Source organism: Tasmannia lanceolata, unplaced genomic scaffold (genome assembly GCF_043159265.1).
Source record: "Tasmannia lanceolata isolate RefF3 unplaced genomic scaffold, GAP_Taslan_0.1 ptg000012l, whole genome shotgun sequence".
In the NCBI taxonomy this organism is placed as follows: Eukaryota; Viridiplantae; Streptophyta; class Magnoliopsida; order Canellales; family Winteraceae; genus Tasmannia; species Tasmannia lanceolata.
Genome location: NW_027518689.1, coordinates 28,967,874 through 28,992,343, shown reverse-complemented (window position 1 = coordinate 28,992,343; position 24,470 = coordinate 28,967,874). Strand labels below are relative to the sequence as shown.

The 24,470-nt window shown below is 39.5% G+C and overlaps 1 protein-coding gene and 1 pseudogene across 7 annotated transcripts; both read left to right on the top strand.

Annotated features, from left to right (window-relative positions):
- The first annotated feature begins 2,843 nt into the window (after positions 1-2,843).
- LOC143887802 (uncharacterized) lies at positions 2,844-19,148 on the top strand. 7 transcript variants are annotated; one of them, XR_013254384.1, is made up of 3 exons: positions 15,770-17,261; positions 17,433-17,560; positions 18,609-19,148. XR_013254384.1 is itself a non-coding variant. In XM_077391993.1 (2 exons), exons 1-2 carry the CDS (start codon positions 2,993-2,995, stop codon positions 5,456-5,458), a joined length of 2,055 nt encoding a protein of 684 aa, XP_077248108.1. In that variant the 5' UTR covers positions 2,855-2,992; the 3' UTR covers positions 5,459-9,183. The 7 variants fall into 7 exon arrangements, 1 of the variants encoding a protein (XP_077248108.1); XR_013254385.1 differs by lacking the exon at positions 15,770-17,261 and adding an exon at positions 2,844-3,083 and having other exon boundaries at positions 17,433-19,148; XR_013254381.1 differs by adding an exon at positions 2,844-3,083 and having other exon boundaries at positions 16,966-19,148.
- A 1,272-nt stretch (positions 19,149-20,420) lies between these two features.
- Positions 20,421-23,936, top strand: LOC143887803 (uncharacterized; annotated as a pseudogene).
- The last annotated feature ends 534 nt before the right edge of the window (positions 23,937-24,470 follow it).

The following is a 24,470-nucleotide window of genomic DNA, read 5'->3' as shown; positions in this document are numbered from 1 at the left end:
AGGAACACCCATCATCAGTGTATCAATGACTAAAGAGGAGGTGATGTTGGAGTGGGCGGGGCGGGGTGGGGATTTTGTCCCCGAAGGATGCGGGGAGGGGAAGGGGATTAGATATTCCCCACGGGGAGGGGAGGGGGATTCCCCACCATCCCCGCAGAGGGGAGGGGGGAAATTCCCCGCAAAGGGGAAGGGGTAGGGGACCCCAACATCCGGCCCCGACCCGCCCCGTTGCCAGCCCTAATAAAATTGATTGCAAGAGGTATACTTCGCTAGGTAAAAGAAGATGAAGGCCTTCTTGTGCATGATTTCTCTTCTAACATCAATCTTAGCTCCTCGTATAAGTGTTTTCTCTTCACTCCACTCCGTAAAACGGAGTGGTTGGTCGTAGTCAGTAGTCGGTCAGCCGAGAACTGTTGTCTCGGTTGGAGCCACCAGTCAATTTGGTTGCTTCAGGCCTGGGTGAGTGGTCCGATTGTACCCCACCAGTATGCATGTTATATGATGCCTATAAAATGAGGCGATGATATTTTCACCCCTCTTGCAGAACACATGCGCCCCCTTATAACCTGATTTGACTTCAAAAAGCGTTAAAGTTGCCCACTGTTCATGTCAAATCACCTTACAAAGGGCGATGATATTTTCACACCCCCTTTAGGCTGATTCTCACCTTTTTGTGGTAAATTGAGGTAGACTTTAACACTTTTTAACATCAATTCACGTTAAAAGGGGTGCAAATAATCCTATAGAGGGTGCCAATCTATCATCGCCCAAATCTTAAATGCATTGAACATGTGTTTAGTGCAGTCATTTATTTGACCATTTTTACTATGTTTTTTTTAAAAACTAGCACCGTATTAAACTCAAAATCTTAAATGCATTTTGCTAACTATGGTTATGAGTTACGAGAATGTATACAGGAAACGGGTTCCAACACCGGTAAAAGGGCAAAAGTGGGTTGAATAGGGATTTTTAGGGGGCGATTTTATCAGCGCCCTCTAAATAAAATATTGTTGAAAATAGCTTGATCAGATGAATCTAGGCCCTTGATCCAACAACAAGCCTCATTTTATTAGCGCCCTCTAAATTATCATAGCTTATTTCCTTGTTTTTTGTTGAGAATATTGACAGCCAGTAACAAGAACTTTAGATAGATAAAGAGGGTACGTCAAAAGTACCGCCCTTGATATTTCATATAACAACAGCCTCTTAAAATTTCAGCGGCTGTCTAATCAAATAGCAAGGGCCCAAACGGGACTTGACGGTAGACTTGGCAAACGGGTGGGCCGGCCGGGTTTCACGCAACCCGAACGGGCCCAAGTGGGCTGGGCCGGGTCACAAATGACTCGGAATCTTACGGTTCACTATTTTGTGATCCCAGACCAAGGTTTAAAATTTCGGTTTCCGTACCGGTTTCGGACCTTGAAATTTCGAAATTTCGGTCGAAATCTGGTACAAAAATCGAAACCCATATTTTATTCAATATTAAATTTTGGCTGAAATTACTGAAATTTCGGTTGAAATTTTGGTTAAATTTTAAATTAATATTTTAAAAACAGATTTTTTGGGTCAAATTTCGGAAAAACCGACCGAAATAAATGACCGTTTCGGATATTGGTGGTTTCGGTGTCGGTCTCCACTGAAATCCGAAATTTTGGATTTCGGTCGAAATTTAAAACCATGACCCAGACCCACGCATATGGGCTGGGTGGACCCACGGGTCACCCAATTTTTATTTTTATTTTCATTTCCAAATTAGCCACTAACAGTGAAAAAAAAAAATCAAATTTCCAAATATGCTGTAGAAATAAGTAGTAAGAAATCAGTTTCCTTCACTCTCTTTGTTCCTCAACCTCTCCCCTCACTTAGGAAGTACTCCCTCAACATGAGTTGGCGGATCTATTCATTTTGTATTCAAAACTCAATTCCAAATCCAAATACAAAATATGAGGTACCCAAACGGGCCCTTAATTCATTGGGGTTTTTAGTGGCACCCGTAGTCAACCGCGGGTTTACCCTTGGCCCAATTTTGATGGGTTGGGCAGGGCCAGGTCAAATTTCAACGGGTCACTAATTTAGTGACTCATAACCCTAAATTACAGGAGAGTCCGGGTGAGGTGTACTTGACGGTGGGGCACCTTATAAAAACTCATTGAGATTAGAAACGGCCGGTACCATTACCGGATTTGCTAGGGACAATCGCACATGGGATTTGGCAGCCACCTACTGTTAGCATGATCTGCATCGTTCATTTGTTGGGGTCATAAGTTGATGGTTAAGGAAACAGATTCCATGGGCAAAGCTCTCACTCTCTCTCTCGTTCCGTGTAAAATCTCGAAAAGCAGAGCATTTTGGGAGTTGCGTTTTCGTAGGACTATGAAAAGGGAGTTTCGTAGGACTGTACAGCCCACACCATAGGATGATCTAATCCGTCCATTTGATGGGTCACAATGCAATTAGGTTGTGCCCAAAAATCATTTTCCATAGGATTATCATAGCTCTCCCCATCTAAAGAGAAATTCCATATAATCAAACCTATAGATAGGACCTCTAGAATCATCCTAAGGAAATGATTTTTAGGGCACAACCTATTTACACTGTGGCCCATCAAGTGGACGGTTTGGATCATCCTATGGTATGATCCTAACCCTCATACCATAACCCTCCGATCTATAGAGGGTTAGCATCAACCTATGGAAATGATTTTTGGCGCACAACCTATTTAGACTGTGGCCCATCTAATGGACGGTTTGGATCATATGGTGCACGCCATACCGTACTTTTAATAAAGTGAGGAGTGCCCTCATCAAAATACCCCTAAATTTATCACTGCCCTATGAAAAACAGAGAGTTTAGGGCCTTTAGGGCAGGCCACGCAATTTTCATGCTCTCTCTCTCTCTCTCTCTCTCTCTCTCTCTGGGTTTTACTTTGTAAATATTTTCCTTCGTCTTTGCAGTTCAAATAACATAATCATATATTCATATTCTACAACTAATGGGGATGGGAGCTGCTAGTTCTGCTGCTGCTTTTTCTTCTTCCCCAAAATCTGCAAGGACAAGTTTTGCTTCTCTGATTCATCAAAAGGGTACGCTTTCTCCACCCTCACCTCCTCTTTCTACACTCTCTCATTCTCATATTATACACCATCATAAATCTAATTCGGATATCTGGAGCAAAACCCAGTTCGAAACTTTCGTGAAGAACCAGTGTAAATCAAGGTCAGGTATTAGTTTGAAGGATGCATTGGGTTTCTTTGATCGTTTGGTGGCCATGAAACCCTTCCCATCGATTTCGACTTTTGGTCACCTGTTGGGTGCTCTTTCCAGAATGAAACATTATTCCACTGTAATTTCTCTATGTAGAAAGATGAATTCGGTAGGAATGGATCCAAATATATATACGCTGAACATTTTGGTTAATTCTTATTGCTGTTTGAATAGAGTAGACTTTGGTTTCGCTATTTTCGGTGGCATCCTGAAATCCGGTCATGAACCAGATGTTTTTACCTTCGGCACTCTGGTAGGCGGGCTTTGCAAAATGGGAGATACTGGTTCAGCAATTGGGCTGCTCAGAGAAATGGAGAAGGGAAGATGTAGGCCTGATGTAGTCCTTCATAGCACAGTCATTGCCGGTCTCTGCAAAGTGAGACCAATAAAAGAGGCCCTGAATCACTTTTCTGAAATGCTTAGTAAGGGCATTTGCCCGAATGTTGTCACATATAGTTCCCTCATTCATGGACTCTGCAATTCAGGCAGGTGGAATGAAGCTTTAGGGTTGTTCAAAGAAATGTTGGGTCGAGATATTTCTCCAAATGTGGTAACCTTCGGCACACTAGTTAATGCTCTTTGCAAACAGGGAATGGTCACAGAAGCACATGCACTATTGCAAGTGATGATTCAAAGACGCGAGAACCCCAATGTTATCACATATAGTGCATTGATGGACGGATACTGTTTAGTGGGCCAAGTGGATGAGGCAATGAGCCTCTTTTCAGAAATGATTAGGAAGGGCATTTCCCCAGATGTTATCACTTATAGTTCCTTGATTCATGGCCTCTGCAATTCAGGTAGGTGGAATGAAGCCGTAGGATTGTTCAATGGCATGGTGGATCGAGAGATTTCTCCAAATGTGATAACCTTCAACGTACTAGTGAATGCTCTTTGCAAACAAGGAATGGTCACAAAAGCACATGGACTATTCGAAGTGATGATTCAGAGAGGCGAGAACCCCGACATTATCACATACAATACATTGATGGATGGATACTGCTTGGTGGGCCAAATGGACGAGGCAATTAACATCTTTTCTAAAATGATTGGTAAGGGAATCTATCCGGATGTTATCACTTATACTTCCTTGATTCATGGCCTCTGCAATTCGGACATGTGGGAAGAAGCCATAGGGTTGTTCAATGAAATGACAGGTCGAGATATTTCTCCTAATGTGATAACCTTCAATACATTAGTGAATGCTCTTTGCAAGCAAGGAATGGTCACAAAAGCACATGGACTATTGGAAGGGATGATTCAGAGAGGCGAGAACCCCGACATTATCACATACAGTACATTGATGGATGGATACTGCTTGGTGGGCCAAATGGACGAGGCAATAAACCTCTTTGATTTTATGGTGAATAACGGTCATGAGCCTAGTGTTGTTACCTACTCAATTTTGATCAATGGCTATTGCAAGAGGTTTAGGATTGATGAGGCTTTGCAGCTTTTTGGAGAAATGCATCAGAAGGGATTGAAATCCACAATAGCTAGTTACAACACTCTTATAGATGGATTGTGCCAACTGGGGAGAGTTGTGGCTGCAAAAAATCTCTTCAATGACATGAAAAGTCATGGTCAAAGCCCGGATATCGTCACATACATCGTAATTTTGGATGGTCTGTGCAAAAACGATTGTCTTGATGAGGCGATGGAACTTTTCCACGGCATGCGAAGCAGCGGAGTTGAACCCAATACCCAAATTTGTAGCATCCTTATTGACGGGATGTGTAGATCTGGTAAAATTAAAGATGCAACAGATCTTTTTTATGGCATTCCTGCTAAAGGTTTGTTGCTTAATGTTAGGACATATAATAATATGATTAATGGTCTTTGTAAAGAGGGGATGTTGCAGGAAGCTAATGAACTGTTTTTGCAAATGGAAGAAAAGGGTTGCTCGCCAGATGACTTCACATTTAATATCATAGTGTGTGGGCTTCTTCGTAAAAATGACACCCTTAAGGCAGTGCAACTTCTTGGTGACATGGTTGAGAGAGGCTTTGCAGCACATGACTACACTGTATCTATGTTATCGGACTTGATCAAGTCAGGTGGACAAGCTCATGAATTTCTAGAATTGATACGGAAGTTCCTTCCAAAAGGCAAAGGGAAAGGTGTTGTGTTGAATGCAGACTCAGAGCCAATAGTAATGGAGAAATGCATCGCAAGGGATTGTAATCCACAGTAGCTATTTACAACACTCTTATAGATGGATCCTGTCCGATGGGGAGAGTTGTGGCTGCACAAAATCTCTTCAATGAGATGCAAGTTCATGGTCAAAGCCTAGATACCGTATTTTTGGATGGGTTGTGCAAGAAGCAATGTCTCTTTTTTTTTTTGAAAGGTAAACCAATCGAGTTGAATCTGATACCCAAAATTTCAGCATCCTTATTGAGGCAGGAAGGTGTTAGACACGGGTCTTACCCAATCGAATAATCAGTATCTACTTAGGAAAAATCTCTTTAGTGTGCTCATTCTTTTGGGGCTCATGGCTTTGCTCTGGAGATGCAAAGAGGCATTGGAAATGAGTTTTTGATAGGAGTTATCTCACTCTCTTATATTTTTTACTGCACTAAAAATGTAATATCTTGCTTTATTTTTAAGTGTACATCACTAGATTGTTAATCTGTTGGCCATAAATTATCTGTCCATGCTCTCCCCATCAACAGCTACCTTAAATGCTAGCAATGTCTAATGTCTTCTGTTTATGAATGAAAGTCTTTACTTAAAGCAACAATGCAAATTGTGGGCATTTAGTGGAAGCAAAAAGGACTAGAAAATTGGGAAAAAAATACAAATGTGAAGAAAAACAGATAGTGGGGAACAAAAAATAGGAAAAAATTAGGCCAAGATTTGATAAAGGAATTATAAATTTGCTTCGAAGACTACTTTACATGCAAGAAATGACCAAAATAGATCAAGGTGAAGTGAAATCAATGAAGGAAAATGATGGAAGAAGGAATGGGGGTCGTATTTAGGCGAAAAATGAAAAAATGTGAATCCGCAATTTGTGGCAATTTTTTTTGAAATTTTGGAAATTATATTTGTGATTGCAATTAAAGGAATGAATGATAAAAATAGATTAAAGTTAGAGGTAAACAACAATCTACTAGTGGAGTTTTGGATTTACATGGAAAGATCTAAGAGAAATTTCAAATGTAGTGTGAAATGATGAAAAAATGGCAAATTTTGGAGATTTTTTTTTGCTCAGTTTTTTTGGAAAAATTGCAGTGTTACATGCAATTCATGGAGGAGTTACGAGAATTCAATAAAGATAGTATCAAGCAACAATCCACAAACTGAATTTGCTAGAATTAGTGAAGATCAAACGAAATATGAAGCTTTGGATCACAGGAGAAATGAGAATTTCATCTGGATCTGACTCTGATACCAAATTTGACATATATCTAGTGTGGAGCTTGTTTTAATTTATCAATTAGGATAGAACACTAGTCCATATCAGTGAAGTAGTAATATTCGAATGAAAATTATGTTGAAATCAGTCTAAAAATCATAAACTTGCTGTTTTAGAATAGAAAATGCATAAAATGAGAAGAAAAGATTTTTCTCATGATTTTTGGTGAACAATGTGATAATTTCCTTGCTGATTTTTCTCTCATTCTTTGTAATGATGCCTCTGGCACTCTATACCCGAGAGTGTAATTCATTCTTATTTTGTTCTTAATATATCTGGTACGGGTCTGTCTGCCTAACCCCAGTTTGCTCATCAAAAAAAAAAAGAGAAGAAAAGAACACAAATTGAACTAGAACGGAAATGAGGCTGAATTGAGTTTAGATAAAATTGATTGCAAGAGGTATACTTCGCGAGGTAAAAGAAGATGAAGGCCTTCTTGTGAATGATTTCTCTTCTAACATCAATCTTAGCTCCTCTTATAAGTGTTTTCTCTTCACTTCACGGAGTGGTTGGTCGTAGTCAGTAGTCGGTCAGCCGAGAACTGTTGTCTCGGTTGGAGCCACCAGTCAATTTGGTTCCTTCAGGCCTGGGTGAGTGGTCCGATTGTACCCCACCAGTATGCATGTTATATGATGTCTATAAAATGAGGCGATGATATTTTCACCCCTCCTGCAGAACACATGCGCCCCCTTATAACGTGATTTGACTTAAAAAAGCGTTAAAGTTGCCCACTGTTCATGTCAAATCACCTTACAAAGGGCGATGATATTTTCACACCCCCTTTAGGCTGATTCGCACCTCTGTTGTGGTAAATTGAGGTAGACTTTAACACTTTTTAACATCAATTCTAGTTAACAGGGGTGCAAATAATCCTATAGAGGGTGCCAATCTATCATCGCCGAAATCTTAAATGCATTGAACATGTTTTTTAGTGTAGTCATTTTGCTAACTATGGTTATGAGTTACGAGAATGTATACAGGTAACGGGTTCCAACACCGGTAAAAGGGCAAAAGTAGGTTGAATAGGGATTTTTAGGGAGCGATTTTATCAGCGCCCTCTAAATAAAATATTGTTGAAAATAGCTTGATCAGATGAATCTAGGCCCTTGATCCAACAACAATCCTCGTTTTATTAGCGCCCTCTAAATTATCATAGCTTATTTCCTTGTTTTTTGTTGAGAATATTGACAGCCAGTAACAAGAACTTTAGATAGATAAAAGAGGGTACGTCAAAAGTACCGCCCTTGATATTTCATATAACAACAGCCTCTTAAAATTTCGGCGGCTGTCTAATCAAATAGCAAGGGCCCAAACGGGACTCGACGGTAGACTTGGCAAACGGGTGGGCCGGCCGGGTTTCACGCAACCCGAACGGGCCCAAGTGGGCTCGGCCCGGTCACATATGACTCGGAATCTTACGGTTCACTATTTTATGAACCCAGACCAAGGTTTAAAATTTCGGTTTCCGTACCGGTTTCGGACCTTGAAATTTCAAAATTTCGACCTAAATTTTCGAAATTTCGGTCGAAATCTGGTACAAAAATCGAAACCCATATTTTATTCAATATTAAATTTTGGCCGAAATTACTGAAATTTCGGTCGAAATTTTGGTTAAATTTTAAATTAATATTTAAAACACAGATTTTTTGGGTCAAATTTCGGAAAAACCGACCGAAATAAATGACCGTTTCGGATCTGGTTAAATTCAGATCAGTGGTAAGAGGCATAAGAACATCCAACTGCTTGCAATGGTAGATAAACTGGCTATAGTAGGTAGAAAGGGGAGTGTAACCATGCCGAAGATGCACCACTGTGAATAGGTGGCATAGATGCGGGTGAAGTTGCCCACCCCAGAATAGAGGACAACAGTGTGATCCCAAATCTGTTAGGAAGTCGGAAGGTGCATCATGGTACCCGCAATCTGAGTGGTCATACTCTGCTAGAGAAGAGTACGAATAAGAGCATCATCCTCTTCCCACTTCTCATAAGTGGGGTCAGTGGTAGCAGGAGGATCACGACGGATAAAAGATACCTCCGCCCTAGCAATGAGATAAGTCTCCACAACCACTTTCCAATTCAAGTAATTAGAACCGTCGAGCTTGATTGTGCTCATGGGTGGAAATGAACCATCCGCCGACGGTGAGGGACTATACGAAGAAGAGGATGTGCGAGGCTGAGGGGCATGAGCCACAGAAGGTTGTCCGAGAGAGGGATCCTCAATGATGGGGGAATACATGTGTAGAAAATGAAGCTAAGAGGCCCAACGGCGATAAGCGGTGACGAAAGGTGTCAAGAGAAGAGATCGTGGCTCCGAGGGTAAAGAAGAGATGAACGAGACATGAGAGAACCTCAAAATCAGAAAGGAGCGACAAGGAGTCGGAGCCGCGAAAGGAAGAGAAGGGAGGGTGAGAAGATCTAATACATGAGGAAAAGAAAAGGGTAGGGTTTTGAAGGGAAGTGTGTGTGTGTGTGTGTGAGAGAGAGAGAGAGAGAGAGAGAGAGAGAGAGAGAGAGAGAGGAGTCAGAGCCGCGGAAGGAAGAGAAGGGAGGGTGAGAAGATCTAATACATGAGGAAAAGAAAATGGTAGGGTTTTGAAAGGAAGTGTGTGTGTGTGTGTGTGAGAGAGAGAGAGAGAGAGAGAGAGAGAGAGAGAGAGAGAGAGAGAGAGAGAGAGAGAGAGAGAGAGAGAGAGGAGGGGGGGGAGTGGAGATGGGGCTTATGGCGTCGGGAGGGAGGGGGGGGGGGGGGGTTACGATGTCGGGGGGCAGCGTGGGGTGTGTGTGTTTCTGGGGGAAGAGGGTCGTATGGGAGGTACGTGGGGATTACGGGGACGGAGACGGGAGTGGGGGATGGTCGGGTGGAGAAGAGGCATGGGAAGTGGGCGTGGGGGTGGGGCGCAGGGCGAGTGGAGATTGGGGGGGGGGGGGGGGGGGGTGGAGGGGGCGACGAGGGAGAGAGGTGATGTTGGTGTTGATGGTGGTCCCTAGGGGATCAACACCCTAGGGCTCTGATTCCATGTTGAGGAGAAAGAATGGAGATGGAGAGGAAGAAAGTGAGTTAGGGAGAACGCCCCCTCACTAATGTATTTATATAAAGAGAGAATATTACAAAGGACCACTATGCCCTTAGGCATATGCATACATCTAACAGAAAGATCATCGAAAGCTTTAGCCATTTGTTATTATTTAATCATTGATACTTCAACACTCCCCCTCACGTGTGGTCCCTCTTTTTAGGGTTGGCCTACACGTGGCACATGTGGCCCCTCTTTTGGATTGGCCATTATAAGTGGATTTTTAATATCAAGGAGTTTTGAAACCAGAACCTTTGCTCTGATACCATCTCCAATCGAATAACACTTATTTATTTATTATCATAAGATAGGATTACATAAAAGACAAACAACCCTGAGTAGAACTATAAATAGGTTGTCTTTGATGAATTATCTGATTATTATTTGTTGCATGTGGATCCTTGCTGGCTTTTTTGTTTCATTCAATGAAATATACTTTGATACTGATGACGTGATGAGCCTTTGTTTATAGAAGTTTTTTTATGTGACTAGATTGGTATCTTTTTAGAAATTTGCCATGCTTCAGAACCTTCTTGGTCCCTCTGGCATCTAGGATGTCTGTCTTCTTTTTTTTGAAATGGAAAGGATGTCTGTCTTCTTGTTTCAGCTATTTCTTATATCTGTATGTAATTTTAACATTTATTTATGTATCTGGATTCATTTCTTTGTACTTTATTCTTTATTTTAATCCCATATAGTATAATCTTTTCCATCCTCCAATAATTATTTATAAAATCCTTCTTCAATGTCATGACTGAAAATGCCTAATAATGCCATATTTTTTTTCTGATTCTCGACTAAAGGGTGTTAGAGAGAATGTGTTTTTTTACATAAATAAATTAAAGAATCATTTTGTTATTGCTGACTGCACTAGTATATTATCATTTTGTTCTCATCGGTCATTTTCAAATGTGATATGGTATAGTAGTGTCCTGCCAGTTTTGTAGCATTTGAGGCTTGAGTCTTCTCCCTTGTCTCTAGCGGTCTAGCCTCCACTTGGTTGGCTCTTAGGAGAAGACTTTGAAAGGCAATTAATTTAAAGAACAAGATGTATCATTTTTAACTCAGACCTCAGTTTTTTTAGGAAGGTGAATAGCTGCCCCTCTCTTTTAATGTTTTACAATTTCTAGCTGGGCCTTTCTCCCCCTGTTGAAGAGTAGGTACTTCATGTCATAACTGGTACAAGTTGCGTCTGTTGGGATATATCCTAAATCTATTTTGCTATTAAAGAATAAGTAGCTTTGACTTATCTGGGACAACATCAAACTCAAAAGCCAAGACCATCAGATTGTTGCAGATGTATCTGTTCTTTGGTTGGTGCCTGACATCTCAAATCGACAACACTATTCTCGTCAATATTCATGTGACACTATTCAGGTTACTGACTGTAAGGCTGCGGCACCAAGGAGAACAAAAAACTGTGTCAAGGGCTACAGACCCATCACATGACCAAAAAAGTCCACCCTTAATTTCTGTTAATATCAAGTATCAGCCATCATTAACCGCAACCAAAGAGATACAAAAATATGATTTGAGTGTCTGGTTTAGCCGACCCCAACTAGTTTGGGACAAAGGCTTAGTTGAGTGGAGTTGAGTAGTAGTGTCTAGTTTGTCTAAAATCACTCTGTTCCTTTCCAAAAAGTAAAAACAATGCACATCAGACCTTAAAATACCTCCCAACAAATTACTCATCATGAAATTAATCAGATATGATAGATCTGATTTCCTTAGGAACTAAATGGTGATTTAACCATACCTGATCAAAGTGATCTTCAAAACTCTTGAAAATCCACCAGAAAATCTGTTTAGTTATTATCTTTCGGATCTTGCAACTTCCATCTACGGTTTAGGATTCTGACCGTACAACTTTTTACACCAGCCATACAGTCAGATGAAGAGCTTTGGTCTATCAATTCCATGTTTTTATACCAAGTATAAATATAGATTGTTTTAATGCGAGAATGAGAAAAGCAATAATTAGAAAGAGCGAAGGTGAAGAAGAGAGGTTTGGAGAGAAAGGGAGATATGTGTGTTATTCCTCACTATTTGTAGCATCTATTATTTATAATAAACACTAAAAAGACTAAAATGCCATTATAAGTCATGTCTTGTTACGTCAGTTAAAAAAAAAGTAATGTCTTATTACATTAATATATATATCAACACAGAATGCCAAGAGAGATGATTGGATGGTGGCCATTAACATTCTTTAACATATATATATATATATATATATATATATATATATATATATATATATATATATATTGAAATGGATTCTTTAACTTATATTTATTAGTCAAGTACTCAAGTCTATAACTACAGCTGTAAGTGAGGAGTGCCATTATTGAAACTACCAAGGGAATGCTTTCCAATGATTTGAACCATTCACCACACTTTAAAAGATCTGAACCATTCATATACTTGATGGTAGCCTGTTTCTAAACCATCACTGTGTTGAATGTGAACCATTAGCGTTTCTTCTTGAAGTTTATAATTTAAATGTTGACTCATAGAACATGTTGACGCGATAAATGGAGGGCTCCATTGATTTGAAGAGCCACTCTTAGATAATAGAGTTGTTGGCATCCCACTTGTTGCCATCAGTGGTGCATTGTTGGGCCTTGGACTGGTCCCATTAAGAAGTCTTATCTTCATACGGCCTTTTTTTACATGATGTTGAATAGCCTTGACCATTGCAATAGGTAGAGGTAGATAGCTTTATGGTTGTAATAGATATGAGGTTATTTTCAGAAGCAAGAGAGTTAGATAATTCTACAGCCTTGGAAACCATGAAGAAAAAAACATTAGAAAGAGTCGAGGAGAGACAAGGAAGAAGTTTTAAGGAAGAAAAAAAAAAGATTTTCAAGAGTAACAAGTGATAGTGGTGATTGAGAACAATCATCCAAAACACAGCTCAATAGATATAGGAAATGATATGAGGCTCAAAATATGTTTCTGTCTTACTTGTAAGTATTGTTCCGGTGAACATTTCGTTTTGGTCACCGGGACAAAATATTTTGGTCATTTCGAACATTCGTCCTGATTTCGTTCGGTACTTTTCGTTCCGGAAAATTTTTTTTCGTTCGGATTTTGTTAAATTTCGTCTGAAATTTCGGTCATTCCGGACATTTCATCCTCATTCCGGCATATTTCGGCCAAAATTTTCAGAATTGGACGAAAACCGGAACGAAACGATTTTTTTGTCGTTTCATTCCGGTTTTCGAACGAAACCTTTACATTTTGGGAATTTCTTTTTGTAATGCTTTCACCATAGATTCTTTCTTCTCTTCCATCTCTTCATCTCTCGTCTATTCTTCTTTATTTACTTCCCTTTTCCATCTAGCATCTTGGTATCAAAGCCACTTTAAGAATCCGACATGAACTCGCAAGTGTTTCATGCTATTTTCTATGTTTCACAATTGCATTCAATTTCATGGATTTCTTGATGGGAATTTGAATTGCATCAGTTCGTAAGGAATTTTTCACTCCATTATAATCATTTTTTATCCACTAATACTACGACCAACTTAGGTTTAATTATCTCATTTCTCTTTTGCTAAAATAGGCATCATTTTTTTACCTTGTTTTACAGTTTTTTCTCTAAAAACCCTCACTGGTTTGATTTCTATGGGGATTTCTCATTCTTGTCCGTCGTTTTCCCCTCAACAATCCCACCAAGTTTTCCTTTCGTCCAAGATGATTCAAAACTCTATGTCCATTATTTTTTAGAGAGAAAAAAAAGGACATCACCCTACTTTTTTCTTTATTTTTTCATTGTTTTTTTTAAAGGTATTGAATCATTAAATAGAAGAAGAAAAAAGTACAAAACTTACCGAGGGAGTTGGCAAAGGAGAACAAAAGAGAAAAGAAGATACAATAAAGGGCGATGATATCCCATCCGCATTACGCATGCGCCCCCCTTATAACGTGATTTAACGTTGGTGCAAACCCGGGAGGGCTTACAACAACTACCAAGATCTAATGGAGCTTGTGGGGATTAAACCTGCAAAGTAACATGCATAACATACCCAAATAAATGCAACACAAACATAAAGATTTAAACAACCCGGAAAACCCACGTATGGTTAGATTTTGAGAGAAAAAAATCAGTGCAACCTTATTCTAAATTAAGTAGCCTTTGAATAGAAACATTCCAATGCATTGAAGAGAGCACAAAAGGGCTAAATCTGAATTTATTAAAAAAAAAACAGTGCGCTGTCCGGAAAATAAATTAATTAAAACTAGGGCCCACAAACATCAATCAAGGCTCAAGCACCCTAAAACAACAAGGAAATGATTATGGCTCAAATCTAGTGCAAAATATGGGTTAAGGAGGGAACACAAATGGATTTCAAGGCTTCCGAAAGCTTACCGGAGAACGCAGCAGTGATTCACCAAAGGAAATACTCACATAACGGTCCAAGATGATGGGGGAGTGGTTGGTAGGCATGGATCTATGCGTGGGCAGCAGTAACCTTCAAGAAACCTTCGAAAATGTTGAGGTTGATGATAGAAATCAATGGAAATGAGTCTAGAAAGGGACGAAGTGGTGGTATGATGAAAATAGGTTAAAGAAGAGAGGAAGGATATGAGGACCTAGCAAGAGAAAATGATAGAGAAAAGAAGATAAGAAAATGTGTAGAAAGAAAGAGGGAAAACTCACCAAGCTGTGAGGGGTAAAGGGAGGAGAAACCCTCGCTCCATGCGTGAGAGAGAGAGGGAATGAAGAAGGGGAGGAAGAATGGCCAATAACACTAAAAAATAAAAGGGTAGGGGTAAGTGAGGCTAGTGTATGTGTGCATGTGAGTGGGCCCTAGTGATGTGGACATCCTCTCACATCTAGGAGAAACCAAAAAAATAGTAAATGAGTCCAATAACACTAAAAATAACAATCTAATGGTCCATCAACTGAATAAAAGATGATCCAACGGTTGGATCACATCAAACGTTTAAAAGCATTAAAGTTGCCCACTTTTCACGTCAAATCACGTTATAAGGGGAGCCTATGCGTAATGCAGGGGGAGTGAAAATATCATCTCCCTACAATAAAAGGGGAAGAAAGTCGAATAATTCTAATTCCGATCTCGCCACTCCACCCCTTGCCAATCTATCTACTTCCGAAAATATAATCATTGTTTTCATTAATTTTACTTTTTGGATTGGTTGTTGAATTTCTTGCATTACTTCAGCCCCTTTTAGGTTGGATCATATCGTTTGCTCAAATTTTTGGTGATTTGGATGTATTTCTTTGTATCTTGTCACTAATTTTTCACAGCAATCTTAATTGTAATATCGTAAGGAAATGAGCTCATTTGCTATAGAAGAGTAGAAGAGGGATGGAAGAGAAGAAAGAATCTATGGTGAAAGCATTACAAGGAAATGAGCTCCTTTGCTATATATTAATACTAGCTTATTACAAATAATTGAAATACCTTTAGGGCCAATTTGGATGGCCCTTGGATTTGGAATTAGATTTGAATTTGTGTTTTTAAATCCAAATTTGGATTTTGGCACCTATTTTCATCCATCGGATTTGGATTTGAGCCAAATCCATTTTATTTCTAAATTTATGAAATAATAAGATATGCCTTGATTTGAAAATATGTTTTAAAAGACGTTATTTATAAATCTAAATCTAAGCCTACATTTCAAAAATAAATAAAAATCTAAATCTAAGCCTAATCGTCTCGACTCCATCGGGTCGACCCGACGCATCTCCCTCCTCAACCTCGACTACTAGTCTATACTCCCAGTCCTCGGCCCCATGTACTACGCCTCTCTCTCTCTCTCTCTAAAAAGAGCTTTCCCGACGCTCCTTTTACTTCGTCCTTTCCCCATTTTCCATTTCTTATTTTTGCTTCTTTCGAGACAGGGCTATGGAGGAAGCTCTTCCCATGGCGTTCTTGACTATCGTCATATCTGCATCTCCTCCTGTAGAAGGATCTCATGAGTATTTTCCATTGAATTCGTCTGGTGAGCTTGAGCTCCTGATCGGTTTAAGGTTAGTTTTATGACGATTGCTGAGTTGTTTCTAGAGAATCTTTATGTATCTTTCCATTTTTGATGAAAAATTATCTCTAATTCGCAAAAGAGTTCTCTTCTTTCGCTTTCGATACGCAGATTTTAGAATCCGGGATTTCTTCAAAATTGTGGATGAGAGACAAGAGAAGAAGTGGGCCAGCCGTCGTTTTCTGATTTCTCGCCCTTCTTTATGTCAGCTAAAGCGTAACAGATCATCCCATGTTTTCAGGTTTTAGAAATCTCAGGATGCGGGAGGGGTTTCTAAAACCTGGATTTCTTACTTAAAATCCAAGAAATGCTATCAGGACACTGTTTTCATCCCATCAGAGCCACACCAGCTTGATCATGAACCCTCTTTTACACTGTTTTCAAACTAAAACCTGGATTCTAAAATCCGCGTATCCAAACGGACCCATAGCGCTTTTTCTTACTGATTACCTATCTTCGTTTTCTGAATTTTTCTGAAAACATGATGCAAGAACATTTCATCCTATCAGAGCCACAGCTACTGAGATCCTCCCTAAATTTTAGAGTAAACCAAGCTTGCATGCTTATCCCGTACTCATCTTTTTAATTCGGGAAAGAGAATGAAGTTCCTAATTTTTTTAATCTGTTTTATTTTGTTTATAATCCTTAAGCAGTGGGAAGACGAAGGTTGGAATAAATGGTGTTTCTGTTTCATACTGGTCTTTTTTTGTTTGTGAAAATGGACTGATTCTTGACACAGTTCTTGAGATGCAATTTGTGAATCAGTGCTGGTATATTTGTTTGTATCCACATGTTTTGGTAAATTTTCTCAAGCATTCTGATTATATAGTGTTTGGGAATTTGGCCATGGATATCTGTTACATTAATAATGTTTTGCATTGAATAATTTTTATTGTCAGGTGCTTAGTCAATAAAACAAAAGCATGACATGTTCCTTGTATTCTCTATTCATAACTCTGCCTCAGTTTTGAATTTTTTTCAAGTTAGTCTGTCTTGGATGTGGCTGCAGTTGTTGTCTCGTGCTCGGGAAATATATTCAAAATTATTTTGTAAAATGGTTGACATGTTGCACTGGCATCTAATGAGCATCTTTGTTTCTGGTTACGGTATTCAACAATATGCTTATGAGTGCCGTAAGCTTTATGAGTGACGCTGTTAATGAATTATCTGAAACACTGTGGGTAAATATCTCAGGAGTTATACGCTGCTGTTTGTCTCTTTCTGTGGGAGGTTTGAGAATCTATGAAAGGACATCTAAGGCTAAGGAAGAAATTCAAGGAAGTCCATTACTGAGAAGTGGTGATATCATTTCGTCTTGCTTGCTGGGAGAGGAAGCTCCCGGACCACCTTTTCCAGCCAGATAGCGAGTGATCACTCAGCAACGATACCGCCGGCCGGGAATGAGTATCTCTGGGTCTTGTGAACAATGGTTCTACACAATGGTTGTGATTTGTCAGAGTAGTTTGTTTGTTTCATCTAAGCTGTTGGAAGTACGCCTCTTATGTACTTGCACTATAGTTTTAGTTCTTAAGACACCATCTCTTTTTTTTTTCAGCTGAGAACAAGTAGTCGCTTGGGTATATGGAAAACGGATTTTGCAAACATATTATGTCTCTTATATTAAGCAAGCCATCTGATCTGATCTGCTGTTCTCGTTGAAGAGCTTGCAGGAACTGTTCGCGTGCACCTTCTACCATACTCTTGCATTCAAGTCACTTGATTGGAAGGAATTTAAGGTTTTGGTAGCATCGAACTTGGGGTTGCTCATGAAGGAAATTGTATAATGCAGGTATTCTTGGATCCATTAAAACTTGAGTACAAGCATAGCTCTCTGTATCAATTTTGTTTCTCTTGTTTGGATAATTGGTTTAGGAGCTTTCGACAACATGAGAGGAATTTCTGTTAGTTTCTTTTCCTTTCTACAATTTTATGGTAGGAAATATGTTTGTATTGGTGTGGACAATATATGAAAAGAAGATTCTATAAACAGGATCTTTAAACTCAATGTGGAATTTTTTTCGACTTTCAAAACAATGCATCCTTGATAGCTTACAAGTGATGAACATTTTTTCTGTCATTCATTCCAATTAATATCAGATTCTATGTATCTTCAAGTGTGAATTCATTCTTAAGAACTCTTTGCTGTTTACTTGTAAATTAGCTGTTTGATTGATTTTCCTCGTGGTATATATGGAAGTGTACATGTTCTTGATATTTCTGTCTTTCTAATACGCTGTCATACAGAGCAAGGTGAGCCTGCACATCATCAAGCAACTGATAATAATAGTTTTCATTCAATTTATTATTACTGTCTTCATCTGATTTCTCGCTCTCTCCCTTGAATTGTTATTTTTTTAATCACTTCTTTCTTGTGAGTAGCCTACTGAAACCTTTAAAAAAATGCTTATATTATTTATCTTTCATAAACCAACTGATAATAATAGTTTCCATTCAATTTATTATTCCTGTCATCATCTGATTTCTCGCTCTTCTCCCTTGAATTGTTATTATTTTAATTACTTCTTTCTTGTGAGTCGCCTACTGATACCTTTAAAAAATGCTTACATTATGCATATTTCATAAACCAACTGATAACGCTCGCTGACATTAAAATAATGTCATATCTTCTTACAGATTTAATATCAGACTACAGAACTCCTTTCAATCGCCCAAAAGCGAAAAAAACCCAAAAATCTAACTATATTCATGTTTCTTTTGCTCTTATTTCCATGCATGGAGGAAGATGTTGCAGAGATGGTTTGTAAAGACTTGATTTCTTTCTTTCTTTCATTCGTTTTTTTTTTTTTAAATCAAGATGTCGGAATTGATTTCAACAGACAATTTGAAGATGGAAAGCAATTAAGAAAGGATTTTTTTGCATGAAGCTTCCTGTGCCCCAAATACCTATGGTATATCATCTTCTCATGACAAACAAGGAGTGGTGTCAGCATTCTACTACACTAATCTTCTCCTCAGCTGTTTTTATGCAGAAGGAGATGTAGAACAAGAGCGGACAAGAGCGGATTTTAGTTGTACATGGCTGCAATTGGAAGAGTTGATGTTTGGAGATGATACGCGCTCCTCCAACTTACAATCATCATCATCAACCGCCAGCTAATAATGAATTCATCATACGAGTGCTATCGAAAACGGAGACCGATATTAAGAACTCCCAATTGATCCTGTTCTGTTTAGACTCCTTGTTTATGATCTGTGAGACCCTTGATGCAGTACTGCAATAGAAAGTCTAGGTTATATTCTTTTGGATCCAGCATATATTACTCCAAAGACTGACAATATCTTGAAGTTGGTACCATAATTATCGTGTACCGAAGTTTATGAAGTTATTGAGACATCAATTGACATTCATGAGCAAATCTTTTGTGTTGGTAATTTCCCTATCCATTATTGATTGTATTTTGATAGATTAACCCCCCCACAACAATTTTAAGCGCCCCAACAAATCCGAATTTTTGGATTTCGCTCAAAATTTAAAACCATGACCCAGACCCACGTATATGGGCTGGGTGGACCCACGGGTCACCCAATTTTTATTTTTATTTTCATTTCCAAATTAGCCACTAACAGTGAAAAAAAAATCAGATTTCCAAATATGCTGTAGAAATAAGTAGTAAGAAATCAGTTTCCTTCACTCTCTTTGTTCCTCAACCTCTCCCCTCCCTTAGAAAGTACCCCCTTCCCTCTCTGTCTCCCTCAACATGAGCTAGCGGATCTATTCATTTTGTATTCAAAACTCAAATCCAAATCCAAATCCAAATACAAAATATGAGGTACCCTAACGGGCCCTTAATTCATTTGGGTTTTTAGTGGCACCCGTAGTCAACCGCGAGTTTACCCTTGGCCCAATTTTGATGGGTTGAGCTGGGCCGGGTCAAATTTCAACGGGTCACTAATTTAGTGACTCATAACCCTAAATTACGGCCGAGTCCGGGTGAGGTTTACTTGACGGTGGGGCACCTTATAAAAACTCATTGGGATTACAAACGGCCGGTACCATTACCGGATTTGCTAGGGACAATCGCACATGGGATTTGGCAGCCCCCTACTGGATTTGCTAGGGACGATTGCACATGAGATATATTAAAATCTCGAAAAGCAGAGCATTTTGGGAGTTGCGTTTTCGTAGGACTATCAAAAGGGAGTTCCGTAGGACTGTACAGCCCACACCATAGGATGATCCAAACCGTCCATTTGATGGGATTATCATAGCTCTCCCAATATAAAGGGAAATTCCATATAATCAAGCCTATAGATAGGAATCCATATAATCAAACCTATAGATAGGACCTCTAGAATCATCGTATGGAAATGATTTTTAGGGCACAACCTATTTACATTGTGGCCCATCAAGTAGACGGTTTGGATCATCCTATGGTATGATCCTAACCCTCCGATCTATAGAGGGTTAGCATCAACCTATGGAAATGATTTTTGGCGCACAACCTATTTAGGCTGTGGCCCATCTAATGGACAGTTTGGATCCTATGGTGCAGGCCAAACCGTACTTTTAATGAAGTGAGGAGTGCCCTCATCAAATTACCCCTAAATTTATCACTGCCCTATGAAAAACAGAGAGTTTAGGGCCTTTAGGGCAGGCCACGCAATTTTCATGCTCTCTCTCTCTCTCTCTCTCTCTCTCTCAGGGTTTTACTTTGTAAATATTTTCCTTCGTCTTCGCAGTTCAAATAACATAATCATATTCTACAACTAATGGGGATGGGAGCTGCTAGTTCTGCTGCTGCTTTTTCTTCTTCCCCAAAATCTGCAAGGACAAGTTTTGCTTCTCTGATTCATCAAAAGGGTATGCTTTCTCCACCTTCACCTCCTCTTTCTACACTCTCTAATTCTCATATTATACACCATCATAAATCTAATTCGGATATCTGGAGCAAAACCCAGTTCGAAACTTTCGTGAAGAACCAGTGTAAAGCAAGGTCAGGTATTAGTTTGAAGGATGCATTGGGTTTCTTTGATCGTTTGGTGGCCATGAAACCCTTCCCATCGATTTCGACTTTTGGTCACCTGTTGGGTGCTCTTTCCAGAATGAAACATTATTCCACTGTAATTTCTCTATGTAGAAAGATGAATTCGGTAGGAATGGATCCAAATATATATATACGCTGAACATTTTGGTTAATTCTTATTGCTGTTTGAATAGAGTAGACTTTGGTTTCGCTACTTTCGGGGGCATCCTGAAATGCGGTCATGAACCAGATGTTTTTACCTTCGGCACTCTGGTGGGCGGGCTTTGCAAGATGGGAGATACTGGTTCAGCAATTGGGTTGCTCAGAGAAATGGAGAAGGGAAGATGTAGGCCTGATGTAGTCCTTCATAACACAGTCATTGCCGGTCTCTGCAAAGTGAGACCAGGTGGAATGAAGGCTTAGGGTTGTTGAAAGAATGTTGGGTCTAGATATTTCTCCAAATGTGATAACTTTCACCATACTTGTTAATGCTCTTTGCAAACAGGGAATGGTCACACAAGCGCATGGACTATTGCAAGTGATGATTCAAAGAGGCGAGAACCCTAACATTATCACGTACAATACATTGATGGACGGATACTGTTTGGTGGGCCAAGTGGACGGGGGAATGTGCCTCTTCTCAGAAATGATTAGGAAGGGCATTTCACCCAATGCTCTCACTTATGGTTCCATGATTCATGGCCTCTGCAATTCAGGTAGGTGTAATGAAGCCGTAGGGTTGTTCAATGACATGGTGGATCGACAGATTTGTCCAAATGTGATAACCTTCAACGTACTAGCGAATGCTCTTTGCAAACGAGGAATGGTCACAAAAGCACATGGACTATTGGAAGTGATGATTCAAAGAGGCGAGGACCATGACATTATCACATACAATACATTGATCTATGGATATTGTTTGGTGGGCCAAGTGGACGAGGCAATGTGCCTATTCTCAGAAATGATTGGGAAGGGAATTTTACCCAATGTTGTCACTTATAGTCCCATGATTAATGGCCTTTGCAATTCGGGCAGGTGGAATGAAGCCATAGGGTTGTTCAATGAAATGGTGGGACGAGAGATTTCTCCTAATGTGATAACCTTCAACATACTAGCGAATGCTCTTTGCAAACAAGGAATGGTCACAAAAGCTCATGGACTATTGGCAGTGATGATTCAAAGAGGCGAGGACCCTGACATTATCACATACAATACATTGATGGATGGACATTGTTTGGTGGGACAAGTGGACGAGGCAATGTGCCTATTCTCAGATATGATTGGGAAGGGAATTTCACCCAATGTTATCACTTATAATTCATGATTAATGGCCTCTGCAATTCGGGCAGGTGGAATGAAGCCATAGGGTTGTTCAATGAAATGGTGGGACAAGAGATTTCTCCTAATGTGATAACCTTCAACATACTAGCGAATGCTCTTTGCAAACAAGGAATGGTCACAAAAGCTCATGGACTATTGGAAGTGATGATTCAAAGAGGCAAGGAACCTGACATTATCACATACAATACATTGATGGATGGATATTGTTTGAGGGGCCAAATGGGTAAGGCAATGAGCCTATATTCAGAAATGATTAGCAAGGGCATTTTGCCGAATGTTATCACTTATAGTTCCTTGATTCATGGCTTCTGCAATTCAGGGATGTGGGAAGAAGCCTTAGGGTTGTTCAATGAGATGGTGTGTCGAGAGATTTCTCCGGATGTGATAACCTTCAGCACACTGGTGAATGCTCTTTGCAAACAAGGGAAGGTCACAGAAGCACATGGACTATTAGAGGTGATGATTCAAAGAGGTGGGAACCCTAACATTATCACATACAATAAATTAATCGATGGGTACTGCTTGATAGGCCAAATGGATGAGGCAGTGAACCTTTTTGATTTCATGGCGAATGGAGGTCATGAGCCTAGTGATGTTACCTACCTTTTGTTGATCAATGGCTATTGCAAGAGGTTTAGGATTGATGAGGCTATGCTGCTTTTTGGAGAAATGCAACACAAGAGATTGAAACCCACAATAGCTTGTTACAATACTCTTATAGATGGATTGTTCCAGGTGGGGAGAGTTGTGGCTGCAAAAAATCTCTTCAATGACATGCAAAGTCGTAGTCAAAGCCCAGATCTCGTCACATACATTGTACTTTTGGATGGTTTGTGCAAAAACCAGTGTCTTGATGAGGCGATGGAGCTTTTCCACGGCATGCAAAGCAGCGGAGTTGAACCCGATACCAAAATTTGTAGCATCCTTATTGACGGGATGTGTAGATCTGGTAAAATTAAAGATGCAACAGATCTTTTTTATGGCATTCTTACTAAATGTTTATTGCCTAATGTTAGGACATATAACAATATGATTAATGGTCTTTGTAAAGAGGGGATGTTGCAGGAAGCTAATGAACTGTTTTTGCAAATGGAAGAAAAGGGTTGCTCGCCAGATGGCTTCACATTTAATATCATAGTGTGTGGGCTTCTTCGTAAAAATGACACCCTTAAGGTAGTGCAACTTCTTGCTGAAATGGTTGAGAGAGGCTTTGCAGCACATGACTACACTGTATCTATGTTATTGGACTTGATCAAGTCAGGTGGACAAGATCATGAATTTCTATAAATGATACGGAAGTTCCTTCCAAAAGGCAAAGGCAAAGGTGTTGTGTTGAATGCAGAGCCAATAGTAATGGAGAAATGCATCGCAAGGGATTGTAACCCACTGTAGCTATTTACAACACTCTTATAGTTGGATCCTGCCCGATGGGGAGAGTTGTGGCTGGCACAAAATCTCTTCAATGAGATGCAGGTTCATGGTCAAAGCCTAGATACCTTATTTTTGGATGGGTTGTGCAAGAACCTATGTCTTGATGAGGCGATGGAGCGTTTTCATGGCATGTAAAGCAACATAGTTGAATCTGATACCCAAAATTTCAGCATCCTTATTAAGGCGATGCGTAGATTTTCTGAACTTAAAGCCACAAAGTATCTTTTTATGGCATTCCTTCGAAAGGTTTGTTGCTTAATATTACGAAATATAACAATATGATCAATGTTCTTTGTAAGAGGGATGTTGAAGGAAGCTAATGCATTGTTTATGCAAAAGGAAGAAAATAGTTACTTCCAGCTGGTCACGTTTGATATCATATACGAGCATGGTTTGAAATTTTGGACGAAACAACATCTTCCGGTATTTTAGTTTCGGCCAAGGCCGAAACAAAGTTCAACATGAACCAGATTTTTATAAGGGATCAATTACCAATGGAGGACAAACATTAGGTGGAATTATCAACAGGACCCATGCTTTTCAGAAATTATCAACGAGGGACAAAAGAGGTATTGTCATTAAAAGCTGGACGAAAATGCCCTTTTCTTAAGCAACACCTTTTGCTTTTCCACTTTTCCCTCTTCTCTCTTCTTTTCCTATTGTTTTTTTTACTTTTTCATTTTCAACTTTGTTTTTTTTTACCTTACTAGTCATCTTCTTCATCATTTAGCCACCATTGGAGGTGGGAAAACTCAAAAATTTGAAACGTGAGTTCATTTCCATCTCTCTCTCAATATCTAGGTTTTGTTTTTCATTTATTTTTGGGTTTTGCATTTCTCCTTCTCCCTTTCAATGGGGATGAGGAAGATGAATCGTACGGTAGAAAGAAAAAAACATGAAAATGAACGAGGGAAAAAAAACAGGAAGTAGAAACGTGTTCAT